Source organism: Juglans microcarpa x Juglans regia, chromosome 4S (assembly GCF_004785595.1).
Source record: "Juglans microcarpa x Juglans regia isolate MS1-56 chromosome 4S, Jm3101_v1.0, whole genome shotgun sequence".
Classification (NCBI taxonomy): Eukaryota; Viridiplantae; Streptophyta; class Magnoliopsida; order Fagales; family Juglandaceae; genus Juglans; species Juglans microcarpa x Juglans regia.
Genome location: NC_054601.1, coordinates 8,504,087 through 8,523,314, shown reverse-complemented (window position 1 = coordinate 8,523,314; position 19,228 = coordinate 8,504,087). Strand labels below are relative to the sequence as shown.

The 19,228-nt window shown below is 37.4% G+C and overlaps 1 protein-coding gene across 4 annotated transcripts; it reads right to left on the bottom strand.

The window, feature by feature from the left end:
• Window positions 1–235: 235 nt before the first annotated feature.
• LOC121263303 (tetratricopeptide repeat protein SKI3) lies at window positions 236–17,352 on the bottom strand. 4 transcript variants are annotated; one of them, XM_041166117.1, is made up of 21 exons: window positions 17,055–17,352; window positions 16,867–16,953; window positions 16,541–16,747; window positions 16,242–16,448; window positions 16,046–16,096; window positions 15,161–15,253; window positions 8,203–8,343; window positions 8,046–8,126; window positions 7,657–7,904; window positions 7,400–7,571; window positions 6,013–6,128; window positions 5,753–5,810; window positions 5,500–5,565; window positions 5,161–5,373; window positions 4,974–5,025; window positions 4,519–4,892; window positions 4,284–4,378; window positions 2,767–3,018; window positions 1,715–2,352; window positions 1,158–1,361; window positions 236–695 (listed from the first exon to the last, which is right to left on the bottom strand). In XM_041166117.1, exons 1-21 carry the CDS (start codon window positions 17,064–17,066, stop codon window positions 514–516), a joined length of 3,549 nt encoding a protein of 1,182 aa, XP_041022051.1. In that variant the 5' UTR covers window positions 17,067–17,352; the 3' UTR covers window positions 236–513. The 4 variants fall into 4 exon arrangements, with proteins under 4 accessions (XP_041022051.1, XP_041022052.1, XP_041022053.1 ...); XM_041166118.1 differs by having other exon boundaries at window positions 7,657–7,871; XM_041166119.1 differs by lacking the exons at window positions 16,867–16,953; window positions 17,055–17,352 and having other exon boundaries at window positions 16,246–16,684.
• Between the last annotated feature and the right edge of the window lie 1,876 nt (window positions 17,353–19,228).

Below are 19,228 nucleotides of genomic sequence, written 5' to 3'. Positions count from 1 at the left end.
TGAGTTTCGAAAATCGTGGGTCATGCTCAAGATTCTTCCATACACAGGCAAATAAGTACATGTAAAATAAATGTGGTTTTGTTGCTTGATTAACAATAAAAAGTTCAATCAAGATAAACCATAAACAAAGGAAAAATCATATTCTTGGCAGTAGCTAAAAATATGTGATAACAAATCAATGACATTAGTCTAAAAACGAGACTAAAAAACCAAATTCATCAGCACAGTAACATTTGCTCACAGAATGTAAATGAGTAAATAAATGAGTTAATGTCACAAATTCCTAACATTCCGCAATGACTAAAACCTTATTTTTTGACAGCAGCATGCTAACGTAAATGTACCATACCTAATCCATATAGAGATGGGAAACGGTAAGATTACATGGTCTACAGGAATTAGACTTGAGCGCGCCTCTCCAACACGGTTTTATTGCGGAGATAGAGCAATGGAGAAATTCTCAATTAGAGGGTAGTGATGAAGTTGGAATCTTAATATCCTACCTCCTACACATCATCCTATAAGTTTCTGCAAAACCTTCCAATATCTTACACAAGACGGGTTGGTATGAATTGCTCGGAGTACCCATCTCTCTGGACTCTGACAGAACTCAATGTTGGATGTAGAGTTCGGTGCTGATTTCGATTGTCTTGCAAGCAGATGCATTTGAAAGAAGAGTTCTGCGGGCCTCATTTCTGTGGAAACACAAAAGCACATCAGAAAATTTAATCACAAAATAACTATTTAACTTTTTTTTTATCAGTAAATAAGAGCTTTATTAAAAATAGGCATAACCAAGTACACGGACCACAAAATAACTATTAACTGCAGGCAGGATTTCATGTAGATTACATTGCCAATATAGCCACCACCGCATGACATATAAGGAGAAGAGGGGGTTGTCTAAAGAAAGACATCAATGCCCATATTGTTAATTTTTTCTCTTCTAGCATTGTTTTTACAAGTATAAAAACTTTTATTAATAAGCTGAAAAGGGCGTCAGCCAGGAACATGGGTAGCATCAAAAAAGAAAAAAAAGTCTAGAAATTAATTTCAAAAGCTATATGTATATTTCTACTGAACCTACACCTTGAAAGGGTCCACCTAATTATTATAAATACCGCATCACACTCATGTACATCACAGAGGCAACATACCTGGTGGCCAAGAAAACCACTCAAGACGGAGGTTTCTCTCCCACTTTTCTTTAGAACCAAGGCTTCCCTCTGCCTGAGCCAGCAATAGGGAGACAATTGGCAGAGGAACGAGAGAGGCTTCTTGAGCTTTAGTGAGACTCTTAATAGCAAACGATAGGAACTGTGAACCACACAACTGCCTGGCAAGCTCCATGCAGGTAGCACCTAACCCAAGAAGTTCAACATACAAAGAAGCAAAACAAAAACAATATTATATTCCACGAAAGGGGAAGGGTAAGAGTCCCGATCATCAATAAGGATAAAACTGGGAAACATGTCTAACAGCACCCTATTAGGCCAAATGACATAAACATGATCATGCATGTTAGATTTAACTTATTGCATGGTCAAGTTATCTTTCTAGTCAAAATCGTTTTGAGTTTAGAACAGTGCATGCCACCATCTACCCTTATCCTTATCATGAGTTATCACAGTGCAATTAATAGAAAACATAATAGTCAGTAGAACAAATGAATGTAGACAAAGTACAACAAAACGGTCTGAAATGGATTAGTTACCATGACAGAAAACAAAGCAGCTCTCAGTACCAGCCAAAGAACAAGCTTGGTCAAGAAACTCTTCTGCAGAAAGGAAATCCTGGTTCCATATAGAAATCAGACCCCACACCATATTAAATATGGCCATCCACATATTCCACGAATAATTCCTCTCTTTTGAGGAATCTCTGAAGCTCAGTTCTAAAATGTTTGAATCAGTTTCCATATCATATCGTGATTCCATAAATTTCAGACATATCCAACCAATCTGATAATCGGTCTTGAGTTCCAAGCATCTTGTATACTCTTTCTGAAGATTTCTAATATCACCTTCAGCAGCGTAGGCACGGCACAATTGTAAGTGTGAAAAGAATAGATAAGCATCAGGAAGCAAAAGTACTGAAGCAGTTTTGGCATGGTTGATGCAGCTAATTTTATTCCCAATTTGCAGGCTGATCTCAGAAGCACAGAGTAAAAGCTGGTAGTTTCTATAAGACATGTCTGTCTTTGAGTACAATCCACTGGAAAGTGCCACAGATATTAGCCGCTCAAGTATAACACAGAGATGATGAGGAAATCTCTCTTCGCGTGCCTTTTGTAGAAGATTGAGTACAAGCAAGTACCGAAAATTAGGATTCCAGGGTTCTCGATGGAAGCATCTGGCATATGAAAGAAAGAGCAGGGTATAAATATTTCTCTGGGAAGCGCACATGCTTATTTAATTACAAACTAAGAAGAATAAATCATAAATAAAACCATAAGCTGGTTTGCTGAAGACTTCCAAGCAAGATGGTCTTTTGGAAGATCTAATAACTAAAACTATAAGAGAAAGCCTGGGTGCAAAACAACATTCTTCCAGGAAAGCAAGGAATCTACTAAAGCTTTGTGAAGCCAATCATCTCACTGATCACATTATATCCTGCATCTCAAAAATAGTACAATATCTTCTTCACAGTAACCAGATGATAATGATTTTGAAAAGCATAAAAACAGGTAGCTTCTTTTAGAATTTTATGAAGAATGATAAATTGCAACAGAAAAATATATAAAGGCATAATAGAAAGTGACGGTACTTTTGCAGCTGTTGAATAGCTCCAGGTTCATTCATGCAGTGGTATGTACATGTTGGAAAAGAAAACTTTGGATTCTTATTGCCTATCGCATAACAAGCAACTGCTCCGGCACCAAGGATTTCACTCGCTGATTTTAAACCTTGATTTGGAAGGTCAAAATCAAGGTCTGGGGCATCTACATTGCAGCACCTAGTTGCAAGATGACTATCATTCCAATCCGTACTAGAGAGCAGAAGATAACCAAGTAGGTTCCTGTTACCAGAAAGTTTGTCAGAAGATACTCTAAAATGAGGACATAAACACTAGATAATCATTAAGTTTGCAAAACAACATAATGTATCATAACACAAAACCGTAGGCAGTTAAAAAAATATGCACATGAAACATGAATAAATTATAGCCAATATAGGGGGTTTTTTTATTTTTTATTTATTTTTTAATTATAGCCAAAAAATACTTATATTGGCTATAATTCATGTTTCATGTGCATATTTTTTAACTGCCTACAATTTTGTGTTATGATACATTATGTTGTTTTGCAAGATAATTTTCGGTACTTGTGTGCATGTGCCCCATGTGCCCACCCGTGGGTAGCCCAAGTGGTAAGGGTGAACTTGTGTGCATGTGCCCCATGTCACAGGCTCGATTCCCCCTTGGATCAAACTGCGATTTAAGTGGGAGGCCATGACGGTGGGTTGCTATGCTAGTCTCCCCAAGGATTTAGGTTCCATGGGTGAGTCCTAAGGGCTCTGACGTGGAGTGGTTCCCCCGTCTTTGAAAAAAAAAAAAAAAAAAATTATAGCCAATATAAGGATGCCATCAGAAGCTCCTAGAATGGAGAAAACAAAAGGATTAGAACATACATCAGATTTCACACCCATACACAGTGAAAAGAAGATCTCATCAAGTTGCCGTTGTGAACGACTTCGAATACTAAATTTTCTTTTTTAATTCTCAATTTTGTTTTCTAATGCACTACATTTCTTGATTTATCTTCAAGTTCTTACATGAATTCTACAGCAGTTCCCATAAGTTAAAGATAGATGAGCTTTCTTTATTTACGTCTGACATGTATGAATGAAAAAATATATAGTTTGTGAAATCTATTCACTGGGTAATGGCCTCAAAATATAAATTCCACTGTAATACATAATTTTGTTTATTCATTAGTCGTCTGGGGCCAAAATTAAGACTTGCATAAATCATTATAATAGATAACTTCCATATAGCTGAAAACTAAGACCGCAGTAATGAAGTGCTAGAATGAGTGTGAGTGCAGTGTGTACTAGTTTTGTCCAAGAGTTTTCGTTAATGGTTTTCTGGATCATAGGTATGATTAATGGATCAACAACTTTTCAGACCATCAGGTTGCAGAAAAGTTGTAGACACTTTAGGAGTTGACTCAATAAGAATTAGACCAAGATGAACAAAGAGTGAATATGGTACTCAGATAGCAGTCATTAAACCCAGGACAGGTCTAAAATCAAAGCACACTTATCGCTGAATATTAGATGTACCTCAACAAAATACTGTTAGGGAACTTGTGAAGACATTTTTTAAGATGAGCAACTCCGCTCTGAAATCCAAGACAGAACTCTGTCCCATGTCTGATCTGCACAACCCAAAAGCATGTCCAATCTAAATGATAAGCCATCCCATAAATTATAAAAAGAGTAAACAAATAAAAATAAATAGAAAAGACCAAGTCAGTGTAGAAGATTTAAGTTCCAACAGAGGGAATAAGAAACTCACGAGTTTACCAAGTGCTATCAAAAAGTGCATTCCAGTGATCTCTTCATGAGATCTAAGAACTGATCGGCTGCTTGAAACAACTGACTCTAGCCGATTAATTTGATCAAGAGCATTAATAGCAGACACTATAAAACTAATTCCTGAATTCTGAAAGAGTTCCTTTGGCATTTCCAGGATATTACTGATTACTGAATCCACTCCAGACATGAAATATAGCATTCTACATATGAAACCAACTGGGGCGGCCACAGATGTCTGTTTCATGGTAGAAATACTCACTGCCAGACTTCTCACCACGGAAAGGGTCAAGTCAAATTTGCCAAGTTGCCATAAAGAGAAAGCATATATTTGCAAACCCTCCGTGTCAAGCATACCTTAAACAACAATTGTATGATAAATCAGCTAAGTGAAAAAGATACATCTTCTAACATAAAATTTAACAAAATCTGTCAAACCTTCTTTCTTCAAATTCTCACATTCCAGCAAAGCATCTTGAGCATTCCCTGCCTGCACCATATGAAGGTGTTAGCTAGTGAACCGGAGATAGAATAGATAACAAGATAATTATTACTATGATTGCAAGGTATTTTGAGTTAGATATCCACAAAAATGAACAGCAAAAACAAGGTCCAATATGACTACCTTACAAAGAGATCTTGCCAAATTAAGTGATATATCTCTGGCATGAGAATTTGGGACAATAGCTGAAACACTGCTGATTGCACAGCATGCCAACCGATAAGCAGCAGCAGCAGATTGATAATCAAATCGTGCCTCACAAACCAGCCCATGTAAATTATGTGATTCAGGAAAGTGAGGTGCATGCTGCACAGCTTGCTTGATAGCTCCAAAAACCTGTCACGGTGATTGATAGTAGTGTAAAATTGACACTTTTTAAAGCATGTAACTCATGAGCTCTTGTTTTAGAACAACGTGAAACATTTGCTACTCCTACAGCTGATTAATCAGAGGTGGTCAAACCTGTGAAGATGAGAGATGTCCTGACAACAGAGCAAGCTTTGCAAGACCAATTTGGAACTGTGCAAGCTGCACAGGAATCAAGCTTTTTTATAAGAAAAAAATATTATTTATTAAATAATAAATAAATAATACAAAAGGCACAACCTGAGTACACAGGAAGATATACGAGAGACACCTACTAGGCGAAGAAAAAATCCAAGAAAATCATGCAAATTTGGTCCATCAAGTCCTTTTTACAGGCCGAAACACTTACAGGAAATGTCTGCACAGCTCTTAAGCAGCCCTCAAAAGCCTCATCTGGTGCAAGACCCCTATAGAATGACATACATCTCATTGTTAGTAAGAACTGTTCAGCTAAAAATTTTAAATGAATCATGCATTTTACATACCAATGTTCACTGACCACATGAAGATGATAACACACACGCACCACCACCACCACCACCACCACCACCGCCCCCCCCCCCCCCCCCCCCCCCCCCCCCCCCCCCCAAATTATGATATTAAGAATACCTAGCATGAAAATCAGCTGCCATGCCTGCCCATGGTAATGAAAGCGAAGGATCTATACTTCTAGCACAATCAAATGCTTGTTTTGCCAATTGGTTTGCACCCTCTTTCCGGTAAAACTGTAAAAAGCAAAAATTTGTACCTTTATTTGAAAATACAGGACTTCCCAAACTGCAATCAATATCTTTTATACCGTATGATGCACCAAGCAATAGTACTCTTCTCATGTCTAATAGAGTTTTTTTAAGTAAAATTAATATTAATAAGCATAGCCAAGTACATAGGGTTTATACAAGAGAACACACCTAGCTAGGAAGAAGAAAGAGATACAAGGAAATCATGAACATTAAGCCCATTAAAATCTAAAGCCATTGCCCCCAGAAAAAAAAAAAAAAAAAAAAAAAAAAAAAAAACATATTGAAAAAGAATCTTCTGAGTTCCTCTAGCAAATGTTCCTTGTCTTCGAAGTTCTGATCATTCATTTCCCTCCAGATGCACCACAAAAGGCACATGGGAACCATGTTCCATATTGCTGTAATTTATGGTATACCATGAAGACTGGCAAAAAAATTAGGGTCACAAACCCTTGATTCATAAGCCCTCAGCCAGTGTGCTCCGTTTTCACAGCTTACTAGAGAGGTTACCATAACATAGCAATTGAGCATGGAATTATATTCCCAGATGAAACATTGACCTTAAACCATCTATTTTATGAAGCTTTCAACACAATACCAACCCCATAAAATGAATCTATGTATAGGACCTTCACTTGCATGGATGAGTGCATTGGCAACTCATCAGCAATGTATCAAGAATAAGTTAAAGCTACAGAAATGTGACTGAACTTTGTGAGAAGGAATGGCAGCGGGTTGGGTAAATTATAACACATACAGTTGGATTGAATTTTTTTTTTTTTTTTTTGGGGTGGGGGAGCAAATTAATCAGTTCTAAGGTGAAATTTTGAACCCTATTTGGTTCGCCTTAAGGTCATTTGTCTAATTTGACTTTTTTTTTAATTTAATAATTATTTTAAATTAGGGTCTGGCATATGATTGAAAGCTGCTCACATGGCGTTCTACAGGATATGAGATCATATGACAACAAAATGACATCTAATGCATAACAGCACATCCTCTTCTTGAGTGAATCACTTTTTGATGACTAGGAACCTTCCCAATGCAGGTCCTCAAACCCAACCCTGGGAAGTAAACCCTGGATACACAACCCCACCCACCAAAACAGAGCTTCCTAAGTTATCACATCTTGAAATAAATGAATTCAACACATTAAATATCTTTCAAACAGATGTAACGGCATACCATAATGCTGCAAAAATAGAATAAAAACTACTAATAACATGAAAGTAAGAAAGTATCATAACAGACAATACCTTCCCCAAGTATGCCCAACCCATAGCTAGAGAAACATCCAATTGCAATCCCCTGATAAAGGCATGTTGTTTCAATGCATTATGGCCAGACAGACATCCCAAGGCCACCCAAAACTCACAATTGTCACCCTCAAGTAACAAGGCCCCCAAAGCCATCTTCTCCGACAGTTTCCTATAAAAAGGACATCAAGTTAAGAGAGCAAATCTATGGCAACATGAAATCACCTACATAAGAGCAAAATACACTAAGATCATACCAAACAGTTAAGTTGCTCCCAGAACACTTATCCAAAGACAATATCAGATCTGCAGTTATTGCAATATCAGAATAAATGTTAGCTTGCCATGGGGCCAGGTGCAGAGCCCGCTGATAAGAACATTTTGCAGATCCCGCAGCGAAACAGCAAGTCCGCGTCCAGGAAAGGATGGAAGTGTTAAAGGCTTCCGCATCAAGTTCTAAACCCTGGCTTTCCTCTGTCCAGGGAAAACACTTGGCATATGCAAGCTAACAAAAGAGCATATACATAACTAAGTCATCCCAGAAAATCATACATGAATTGGCAAACATCCTGCCTAGAAGAATAGAACCATGTTCTACAAATTATACCAAGGGTGGAAAATCCAGGGTCAAACCAATTGATTATACCTGAATATCACCATGCAACTTCCAAATACATGACATATTTCCAGCCAAATGAGTACTTGCTATTGCAACAGTAGATGCCTCCTGCAATCATTTTGAAAATGCTTGTCTTTTGACATACTGGGATAGATAAATTTTGTAGAATTGAAAGAAAACTAACCTCTAATACCGAAGCTCCCCATCTGAATGCCCCCAAGTTAACACATTCCTTTGCCAAACCAAGTAGCCCAGATGCAAGCCCATATTGTGCACACACACTCTGAGGTGAAATCTCTAGAGCTTGCCGAAACTGCTCAACTCCCTTAATGCAGAAAGGCCACATACATGAAATTTCACACAGTATGTTGTAATAAAAAAAGGGATTGAACTTTAAATTAAAATAAATTTATATTTCCATGTACCATTCTATTTCATGGAAGTTGACCATCAATTTCACATTAAATGTCATTGGCCAGTTATGTATAAAATGATAATAAGACCATCTCTTGCACTTCGTAAGTTATCAATTGCTGATTTCTGGAATAGTATGTGGTTCAGTTTCTAAACATAATGGGCCAGCCAATGCATACGTAAAAACATAGCATCCTCTTTGGGAAGCCTTAAACTAATGCAAAACCAAAAAATAAGCTCTTTTATCCAAAACAGGTGTCCATGATAATTAACAAGGCCAATGATATTTTATCTTCTGTTATATTTTGTTTTTATAAATTTTTTAGATAGTTCTGTAATCCTTCAATTGCTAGTTATTGGTCATAAATGTTGTCCTTGACTTTTATTTTCTTATTAATTGTCTTATATAATTCATGAGACACCTATTATCTTCTAACAAGGAAAAAAAGAAGAATTAATCTATAAGCTTTTATGTGCGGACTTTAAGTATGTTCAAATTAGGAATTTGCTCACTAGTAAAAAAACAAGCCCTAATCCAATTAGGAAGGGTTGTGTTAGAATGGACATATATATATGTCATTATAGTCAAATAATTCACAATTGAATAATAAGAATTCAGTTATTTTATAAGTAAAAGAATTCAGTTTTTTAATAAGAATTTTTTTTTAAAGACAGTCCTGTGTGTCTTAGCGTAAGCTTTCTTTCTTTGCCTACTTCTCTTTTCCTAATAACCATCCATGTCACTATTCATATGCTTTTCACTAAACTTGGAATAGCCATCATATTTTTCTTTCTTTCCTTCCTTTTATTCCCAAACCACATCTTTTCCCTCATTACCGTTTTGAAACCTGTAAACCCAAGATTTTTCTCCAACTTTTGATGGTAGCTATCCCTTTCAAACTTTAAATTTTGATAAGTAACTCTCCCTTTCAAACTGACCTTCGAAATCCTAATTTGCTCATGTCATGAAATTTCCAGTTTCCAGATTTCTCTAAAACCATAAACCGCCAACTATAATCGCTTAAGACAGTAATGAACCAAGTAATACAAACGTTGTCCAATGCCAAAGCCATCATAATATCGACAGATAATTAGGTGCTAGCATGTGCTATTGTCGAACATAGCAGTAAGAAGTTGAACATAGCTGTGGTTGAAAGAATGAGATCAAAGTATGAAGTTTTTCCATAGTGGCCAAATCCCATAGGAGAACTAATACTATTGAGATGTTGAACATAGATGGAGCCGTTTCCAAAGAGTTTCCTGCGATTAAAGAGCATGTTGCTAGTTTTTTTGAACAGCTGCTTACTGAGCAGGTGATGTGGAGGCCAAAGCTTGGTGGGTTAGCCTTTGAGACCATTGAACAGCAGAGCAGAGCATTCTTGGCCTTTGAGGAGACAAAGGTTCATGAAGTGGTGAGGAAGATGGTCAAAGACAAAGCACCTGGCCTTGATGGATTTTTTATGGGCTTCTTCTAATCATGTTGGGAAGTGGTGAAGGAGGACTTAATGAAGTATTCCAAGAAGAATAATGAAGTATTCCAAGAATTCTTCTCGGTTGGGAAGTTTAAGAAAAGCCACAATGCTACTTTTATTGCGCTTATTCCCAATAAGGTTGGGGCTTTGAATGTTAGCGATTATCGACCTATTAGTCTTGTAAATGGGGTGTATAAAATTATCTCCAAAGTTCTAGCAAACCGCCCAAGGGAGGTCTTGGGGAGGATTATTTTGATCGCATTTGTAAGGGGAAGACAAATACAAGATTCAGTACTAATAGCCAATGAATGTCTAGATAGTAAATTAAAAATTTGGTGATTTGGTATTTTATGCAAGTTGGATATGGAGAAGGCTTATGATCACGATAACTGGGACTTCCTACTATACTTGCTTGGGAAGTGTGGATTTAGGGAGAGAATTGCTCTTGGATTAGGTGCTGCATATCTACGGCGAGGTTCTAAGTTTTGGGTGAATGGCAGTCCAGTTGGCTTCTTTAATAGCTCTCGAGATCTAAGGTTCCTTTGTCCCTTCTTATTTTTGTCATTGTTATGGAGGCGCTTTGTAACATACGGGTCTAAATTTAGGGTTTAAAACTAGTATTTTACTTATTCAATTATCGGTATTTTAATTTCTTTATATTTATTTATTTATTTTAGATTTTATTTTTTTGTGGTAACAGATAGATCGATTGAGTGTTTCCTTTCCTTTTTAAAAACTTCGAATATGCTATCCACTTAGTCCCCATGCTAGTTTCGGTTTCCAGAGTTTGAGCAACTCCAATCAAACCTTTCAAACTCTCTCAGAAACGGTATCCACGTGAGAATAAGTTCCTAAAATTTAGGCAATTTCAAAACTCAACCAATCTTTCCACGTCGCTTCCTCCCATCGCCTATAAAAAGACCCTCAAGCCTCTGTGATTCACACAGTGTTAAATCAAGAGAAACAAACCTCCCGCTTAAACCTTACCTCTGCCCAACCATCGTCGTCCACCCCGGGACGTCAGAGCCCTACCCACGGCGCCAGAAAACGCCGGCCAACTCAACCCCGTCGAGCCCACCCCCTCAGGTAAGCCCCTGCCGCCGCGCGCCACCTCCCTCCCTTTCGGTTGTTTGAGTTTCAAACCCATATCTCTCTAAACTCTCGCTGTTTCTCTCTCTCTCCCTCTCTCGGTGTCGCACCACCATAGGGACCCCCCAATCTCGTCGCCGGTCGCTTTCAGCCACCTAGAGCCGCCGACGCACTCTGCTCTCCCTCGTGAGCATCGCGCAGCCTCTTTCTCCCGTAAGCCTCTATTTCACGTCTGCTCCTTTTGTTTTATTTTCCTTTCTTTCTCATTCTTTTCCTTTTTTTTCTTTCTTTTCTTTCTTCTCTTTCTTTTCCTTCCTTCTTCTTGTTTTATCCCGTGTGCTTCAGTTCCCAAAAAGCCTCTTTAATTCGGTAATTCCATGCATGCCTTGTGACCGTGAGGATGTAATTCCCTGAGCCTCGACTTCTTGGAGCCTTAAGTCAGTCAGATAGTATATTTCTCAGAAATACATTACCTTGACATGGGCTTTATCTAATTGAATAAATTCAGCATTTAGACACAAGTTTTATAAAAGATTTTTTTAAAAAAGATTTCAAAGCATTTGTTGGAGTCTATTAGTAGTTAAATTTCTTATACATATTTAATTACGTAGAGTATTACGACACGTTTTGCTAGGAAGTTATTAACGTCTAGAACCTCGTTTAGGTAACGCGCTACAAATTGGAAATCAGGAAGCAGCGCTAAGAGGTAAATAGTATGATCGTACAAATGCATGCATACTGTGAATATGATTGTTCTTATTGTTATGTATACATATTATTGTTATGTATAAAAAAAAATGTGATGTGCTTATGATTGCTAACTACGCTACACTAAGAGGCAAGTCAAGGTTAGTTTACTTTACAATCTTGATGAAATATGAGATTATACTTGAGTGAGTGAATTTATTGTTGATTGATTTAATGTTACTAAATTCACATGAAAGACATGAAATGTTGAAGTTGTAGTTCAAAGTCAAGTATGCCATGTAATAGTCAGATTATGCAAGCCATGTCCATGAAATGCTTAGATTGTACATATACCATGTTTGTGTAATACTTAAACCATGTATGCCATGTTCAAGTAATACCTGGATCATGTATGCCTTGGATCGTCTTAGAACCTTCATAGCATGTTATGTAATATCACGTTATACTATGCCATGCTTAAGTATACAAGAGTATGCCATGCTAAATCATACGAGAATATGCCATGTACAAAGATATGCCATGCTAAATCATACAAGAATATGTCATGTACAAGAATATGCCATGCCATGTCATGTTACGCTATACCATGTACAAGATTATGCCATGTTAGAGATGTTCATGAAGCAAATCCCATGCATTAAGAAAGATAAGAAATGTAACGGTACCACGGACTCAAGCGTGGTTAACCACAAGTTTAGTGAAACACGGACTCAAGCGTGTTTCACTTCATGATATGCAAGTTTAGTGAAACACGGACTCAAGCGTGTTTCCCTTCATGATATGCAAGTTTAGTGAAACACGGACTCAAGCGTGTTTCCCTCCATGATATGCAAGTTTAGTGAAACACGGACTCAAGCGTGTTTCACTCCATGTTATGCAAGTTAAGTGAAACACGGACTCAAGCGTGTTTCACTCTATGTTATGCAAGTTAAGTGAAACACGGACTCAAGCGTGTTTCACTCCATGTTAATACAAGATAACTTGGACGTTATGCATTCACAATGACATGTTTTGATTATATATGCTCCCGCTTATGTTAATAATGAAAATGTGTGCCATGTAAATCTGTGACGATATATGTATGTAAAGTCTTCCAGAAAATCATGTTACGTATTTGATTGGAAATCCATGAAGTTGTGTGCATGTTCGTAAGGGTATCCTAGAGATGAATTGTATGTTAGGCAAGGACCATATTTTTACGATACGACGTACTACTTACTGAGTATTCAACTCATTATTTTTGTGTGTTTCTTGTTTCTTCCATGTCTGATTCTCGCAGATGATGTCTATGATGATGAAGAGCGGAATGGCCAGGAGTAGATCTAGTACCAAGACTTAGGCTGAATAAGTGATTTTATCACCAGAATTAGATTTCTTTTATGTCATGCATAGGATTAGTTATGTTTCGTTATATTTCGTTCAGTTTCCAAAACAATCATGTTCAGTTCAGTTCAGTTTTAATGTTTTGATGAATTTCAATAAATGAGGTAATTCAGGATATGAATCTCTCTACCAGGCATTATGTTTTAAATGTTGGTAATATCTCTATCCTAAGGGAATGGGGTGTTACACGCTTAGTAGAATGATCTCTGCTATGGTTGACAATGGCTTTATGGCTGGATTTTCGGTTGGTGAAACCAATCAAGGTACTCTTAACACTTCTCATTTGTTATTTGCAGATGAAACTTTGATATTTTGGGAGACAGAATAAACTAGATTTGTGCTTTAAGGGCACTCCAACTTTGCTTTGAAGTTGTGTCTAATTTGAAAGCGAACTTATCTAAGTCGGAGTTGGTTCCAATTTAAAACATTCGGAATATCCGATTGATGGCTAACACTCTCGAATGTAAGGTCTCCTTTCTCAAGAAATACATGGGCCTTCCTTTGGGGGCCACTTTCAAGGCTAAATCTATATGGGATGAAGTAATTGAGAAGATTGAACATAGATTGGCAGGTTGGAAGAGACTATATTTGTCGAAAGGTGGTAGGACCATACTAATCAAGAGCACTTTGTCCAATTTACCAACTCATTTCTTATCTTTGTTCTCAATTCCAGCAAGTGTGGCGATCCAAATTGAGAAACACCATTGTGATTTCCTTTGGAGCGGGTTAGGGGATGAATTCAAGCTCCACCTAGTCAAGTGGGATAAGGTATGCTCTCTCTACAGGTAGACTGGGAATTAGAAATTTGAGGGTATTCAATCAGGCTCTTCTTGGGAAATGGTTGTAGAGGTATAATATGGAAAGGGTAACTTTATGGAAGTTGGTGATAGACTTCAAGTGTGTGTGTGTGTGTGTTTGGGGAGGGGGGAGGGGAGCACTAGGGAGGTGCAAGTGGTTATGGAGTTGGAGTTTGGAAGCACATTAGATGAGGTTAGGGGGTTTTTGCTCGGCACGCTAGAATCGTGATGGGAGACGGATCTAAAGTAAATTTTGGCATGACTTATGGCATGGAGATAGAGCCCTTAAGGACAGTCCCTATAGTTTTTAGGATTGCATGTAAAAAAGAAGCATCAGTGGCTAACCTCATAGAGATGTCTGGTGGCTTAATCCAATTGAATGCAAGCTTTATTAGGGCGGCCCATGATTGGGAAGTTAGCAGCTTTTTGAATTTTTTCAGACTCTTGTATGCCATGAGATCGAGTCCTCAGGGAACTGATAGTTTGTGGTGGGTACCCACTAAAAAAGGTACATTTCCTATTCGTTCCTTCTATAAGTCCCTCACACATCTACATAACAATTACTTTCCTTGGAGAAGTAAGGCGTCTCCCAAGGCAGTATTTTTTGCTTGGACAACTTCTTTGGGCAAGATTTTGACTATGGATAATTTACAGAAAAGTCGAGTGATTGTTGCAGACTGATGTTGTATGTGAAGAAAGAGTGGTGAGACTGTGGATCATCTTCTACTTCATTGTGAGGTTGCTAGAGCGTTATGGGATGATGTTTTCAAAAGGTTAGAGCTAGCCTAGGTTATGCCTGCTACTGTGTTCGAGCTTCTAGCCAGCAGGACGAACCTAGGCGGTATTCCACAAATCATTGTTGTGGGATGATTGTTCCTATTTGCATTCTATGGTGCCTATGAAAGGAATGAAATGATCGGACTTTTGAAGATAAGGAGTGCTCATTGGAGGAGATTAGATTGTTCTTTATTAAAACTTTATTCCTATGGGCTAAAGCTGTAAGATTTCAATGGCCTAGACTTTCATGATTTTCTTGTTTCCATTTCTTCCTCCTAACTAGGTGTTACCTCTTGTATAACCCCTGTGTACTTGCACTATGCCTATTCTTATTAATGCAATCTTTTACTTATAAAAAAAAAATATTATAAACAGACCAAATTGTGAAGCACAATGGCATAGCACTAAAATGAGCACAAAAAATAAAAAAAGGCTGAAATTTGATAACCAAAATCAAGTATGATGAACAGGACCTTGTATGAATTTTAGAAATGGAACTTACCTCTTTAAAGGAACTAAGCGTCAAAAATATGTTTCCACTTTCAACCAATGCAAACACATTTGTATTGTCCAATTCAATGGCTCGCCCATAAGACTGTTGGAACACATTAGAAATTCCACATTCAACCATTGAAGTACAGATAAAATATATAAAGGTTTAAAAAAAAAACAGACACAAGAAAAGTTTCAATGTCATATGGTTATACACCAAGAATCATACAACCACAACTCGGTATTCATAAGTTACAAGCACAAATTTACCAATAAAAAAAGGTTACTAGCACACATTTTATATGATTTGAGTATGACAGAGAAATTTAAAAAGGAAAAAAAAAAGACAAAGTTCCACAAGTTTTACCAATCTCAACAAGCAGCACACTTTTAGGCCCCGTTTGGTTGCAAGACTCAGTTGAGATGTTCAGTCTAATTTTAAGCTGAGTCTAACATCCAAACACCCAACTCTCAAATTATTAAACTCATCTCAACTCAAAACCTCCTTACACGTGGGACCCACAACCTTTTTCAACTCAACACATCTTTATACGTGAGACTCACAATCTTCTTCAATTTCTCATAAATAGTACTAAACTCATCTTAACATTCAAACACATCTAAACTCATTTTAGATAGGCCCCACATAAACCCACTTCACCTACTCAACTCACAACTATTCATAAAGAGCTCAGCTCAGCTCAGCTCAACATCCAAACGCAACCTAAAACGCCCACCCATCCCACACCCATAAAAAGGGGCAAAAACAAAAATGATAAGAAATAAGACAAGCACCTTGAGCCAAAGCAGTTCAAAAAAGGATCCTAAAAGAAAAATAAATAAATGCAAAGAACCCAAAGAGATAGAGTGAGATAATAAAAATGAAAGAAACTACCTTACTAGCAGCGGTAAACCTTCCCAAGCGCTGGTAGGCAAGACCCAGAGCCTAGAACAAGAAAAGTCTTATTGACATTTGGAAAGCAAAACCAAAATCAATGAGAACATAGAAAATATACATAAATTTGCGCATGCATACATAGAAACACGTGTGTGCGCGCGTGTATGAGTGGAATATAGAGTAGCAGACATACTTGCCATAAATCAGCACAGGTAGGATAACCCCGAATAGCATATTGAAGGCACTGTACAGCTTCAGACCATTTGTTTTGATGAAGCTGCACGTAACCCAGTCTCCGAAACGCCCAGAAAGCCTTAGGCGACTTTTCTGAAGCGTCTCTGCACACAGACACCTCCAAACTCTCCTTTCCTTCATTGTCCAATAAATCACACAAAGACTCCTATTTTTTGTTTTAATTTTTTTAAACGGGAATGAGTATGAGGAAACTGAACAACTATTATAAAGAAAATCAAAAGAAGAAGAGCAGTGTACTCCGGAATGTGAATCATCGGGGTTTAGGGAGACAGCTCTCTGATAACACTTGAGAGCCCGCTTGGCATCAACGGAGAAATGGGCGTAGTAATGGCCAAGAAATCTGAAAGCCGCAGCGTTTTGAGGGTTTAGTTTGGCCGATATCACGAAGTGCTCCGCCGCCTTCTCCTTCTCGGATTCTCCCCCTTTCTCCCACAACAAGAGTCCCTTTTTTCAAATAAATATTCGACAGGAAAAAGACATTAATCAGAATCGCACAAATACGCGCATACACACACACAATCGTTGTTACAAACAGAATTATTGAAGTTAGGAGGATGGAATACAAGTTCAAAATGAAGAGAGGGATCATCGGGAGAAGCATTCACCGACTCCTCCAACCGTCTCTGAACAGCTTCTTCGCTTTCTTCTTCCTGTAAAGGAAAAACGCGCGCACTATGAATAGAAAAACACAAAAAACTGACCAAAAAAGGAAGAAATTCAATTCAAGAGAACAAGGAAAGGAAACTGAGACCGATTCTCCCATTCGAGGTGATTGGAGACTCCTGCTAAAACCCTAAACCGCGCATATACTTTACTGTTACACGGCGGTGGAATTAATTGATGAACCACTCACTTCGAGGGTGAGCACTTCCAGGAGATGAGAGAGAGAGAATGGAAATGATAACTGTTGTATTGATGCTCTGCGTAAGGGGAAAAACTTCCCACTGCACTCAACTATATGCTCTGACGTAACAGATCCGAGAGGAAAAGAAAGATCTCCTGAAAGGTCTCCTTTGCTTCTTCGAAAAACGAAAAAAAGCAGCTTCAAAAAAAAAAAAAAACAAAAAAAAAAAAAAAAAAAAAGACAGAAAAAGAAAGAAGAAAGTTATCTTTACGTTAAATTTACATCAGCATATAGTCGTAGCACATATAATAAAAAAATAATAATAATAAATAAATAAATAATATAAGGTATGTTGCGACTATAAACTAATATATAAAAATACTCTACATTAAGATATGAGATGATATGTGTTATTAAAAGTTAAATAATTTTTAAATATAATTTTTATTTTGAGATTTAAAAAAATAAATTATTTATTATATTTTGTATGAAAGTTTTAAAAAGTTATAATGATTATATGAAATAAGATGAAATAATTTGATTTTGTGTTAGGGATGCTACCACACCATACGTTGTGGGGTAGTCCCTCCCCGCCCCCCACTCCCGTATCCCAAGGATGGGGCGGACTCCCAATCCACCCCGTCCACTTCAATAATAGATTATAGTCCATTAAGTCTAAAAATTATTTTTACGTCTAAAATTGATCAAAAATACATTTTTGAATCTAAATTATAATTTTAAATTTGTAAATATGACTATAATTTAGAAATTATGTAGTTTTAAAATTTGCTCGTGCATATTTTGTATAAGTTGTAGTATAGTAGGGTGACCATTTTATAGATTGCATTCACAATACAAGTCTCACACTTAAGCAATGTTGGACTCTTGTATTGCCTTGACAATCTATAAAAAGATTATCCTACTATATTACAATTTACATAAAATATTAAGTAAAAGTTCTATTTAATACATATTACTATATTTATATATAGTATAAATAATAAATATTTATAAATATGTATAGTATAAATATATATTTATACAATAAAATATATAAGTGCAGGGCGGGGTTGAGGCCTTCCCCGCCCCCGCTAGGGAGGCCAGATGCGGGGCAGGGGCCCTCGCCCCCGCATGGGGTTGATGGGGTTCCCCGCCTCACCAGCGAGGGTGGGGCGAAGAGAGGGGGGGGGGGGGGGGTGGTGCGGGGCTCCTATTTTATGTAAACAAACCATCCCAAAATGTAATTGTGCACAACACTTTAAAGAAATATCAGACGTGTAGATGACAGCTACCAGCTAATGGGCTTATACACTCAGACTCACGTAACTTGGGCCTAAGCCCTACAACTATTAAAATGCAATCAACAAAAATAAAAGACAGTTAATAATAAGCCTGTAACATACTAAACATAAATTAGGAGCATATAAAATAAATTTAATCATTTAGTTGTTATTATTATTGTTTTAATATTGAGGTTTTATTTATTGAATATTATTATAAATATTTAACACAAAATCTGTAAAAATTTTATTGGATGTACACCCTACTAATTGAGTCTCTAGTGAATTACCAAATCCTCTCTAAACGTGAAAAATGTGCCTAAGTTAGTTTTAACTATACTGAAATTCATTGCAAATAAACCACTCTTCACTTCACGTCACCCCCTTCATTATTCCTCTATTTTCGATGTGATCACCAAGTTTATCCCATGCTAATTCCCTAACACACTTTGAATTGAACACGTACAAGACGGTTTCCATCTATTTATCCCTTCCTCGTTTGCAATTTCAATCACAAAAAATCCTCAAGCAACAACACAACTACTCCCAAAATCCAATCTGTCCTCCATCTTACTCAGAACCAACATTCATCCATTTGCCTCCGTACTTTATCCTGCTCGAAGCTACTACCACCATCGGCTTAGCTACTCAAAACCACCGTGCAAGACACTTTTGAGGTAAGCCACGATCGTTCACCCTCTCTATCTGCTATTTTGTTTCTCGGTGAGCACCATAGAAATTAATTTTTCTTCTCTTGATATTTCACCACAAACAAAGGCCTCTCTCAGTGTTTTCGCCGTC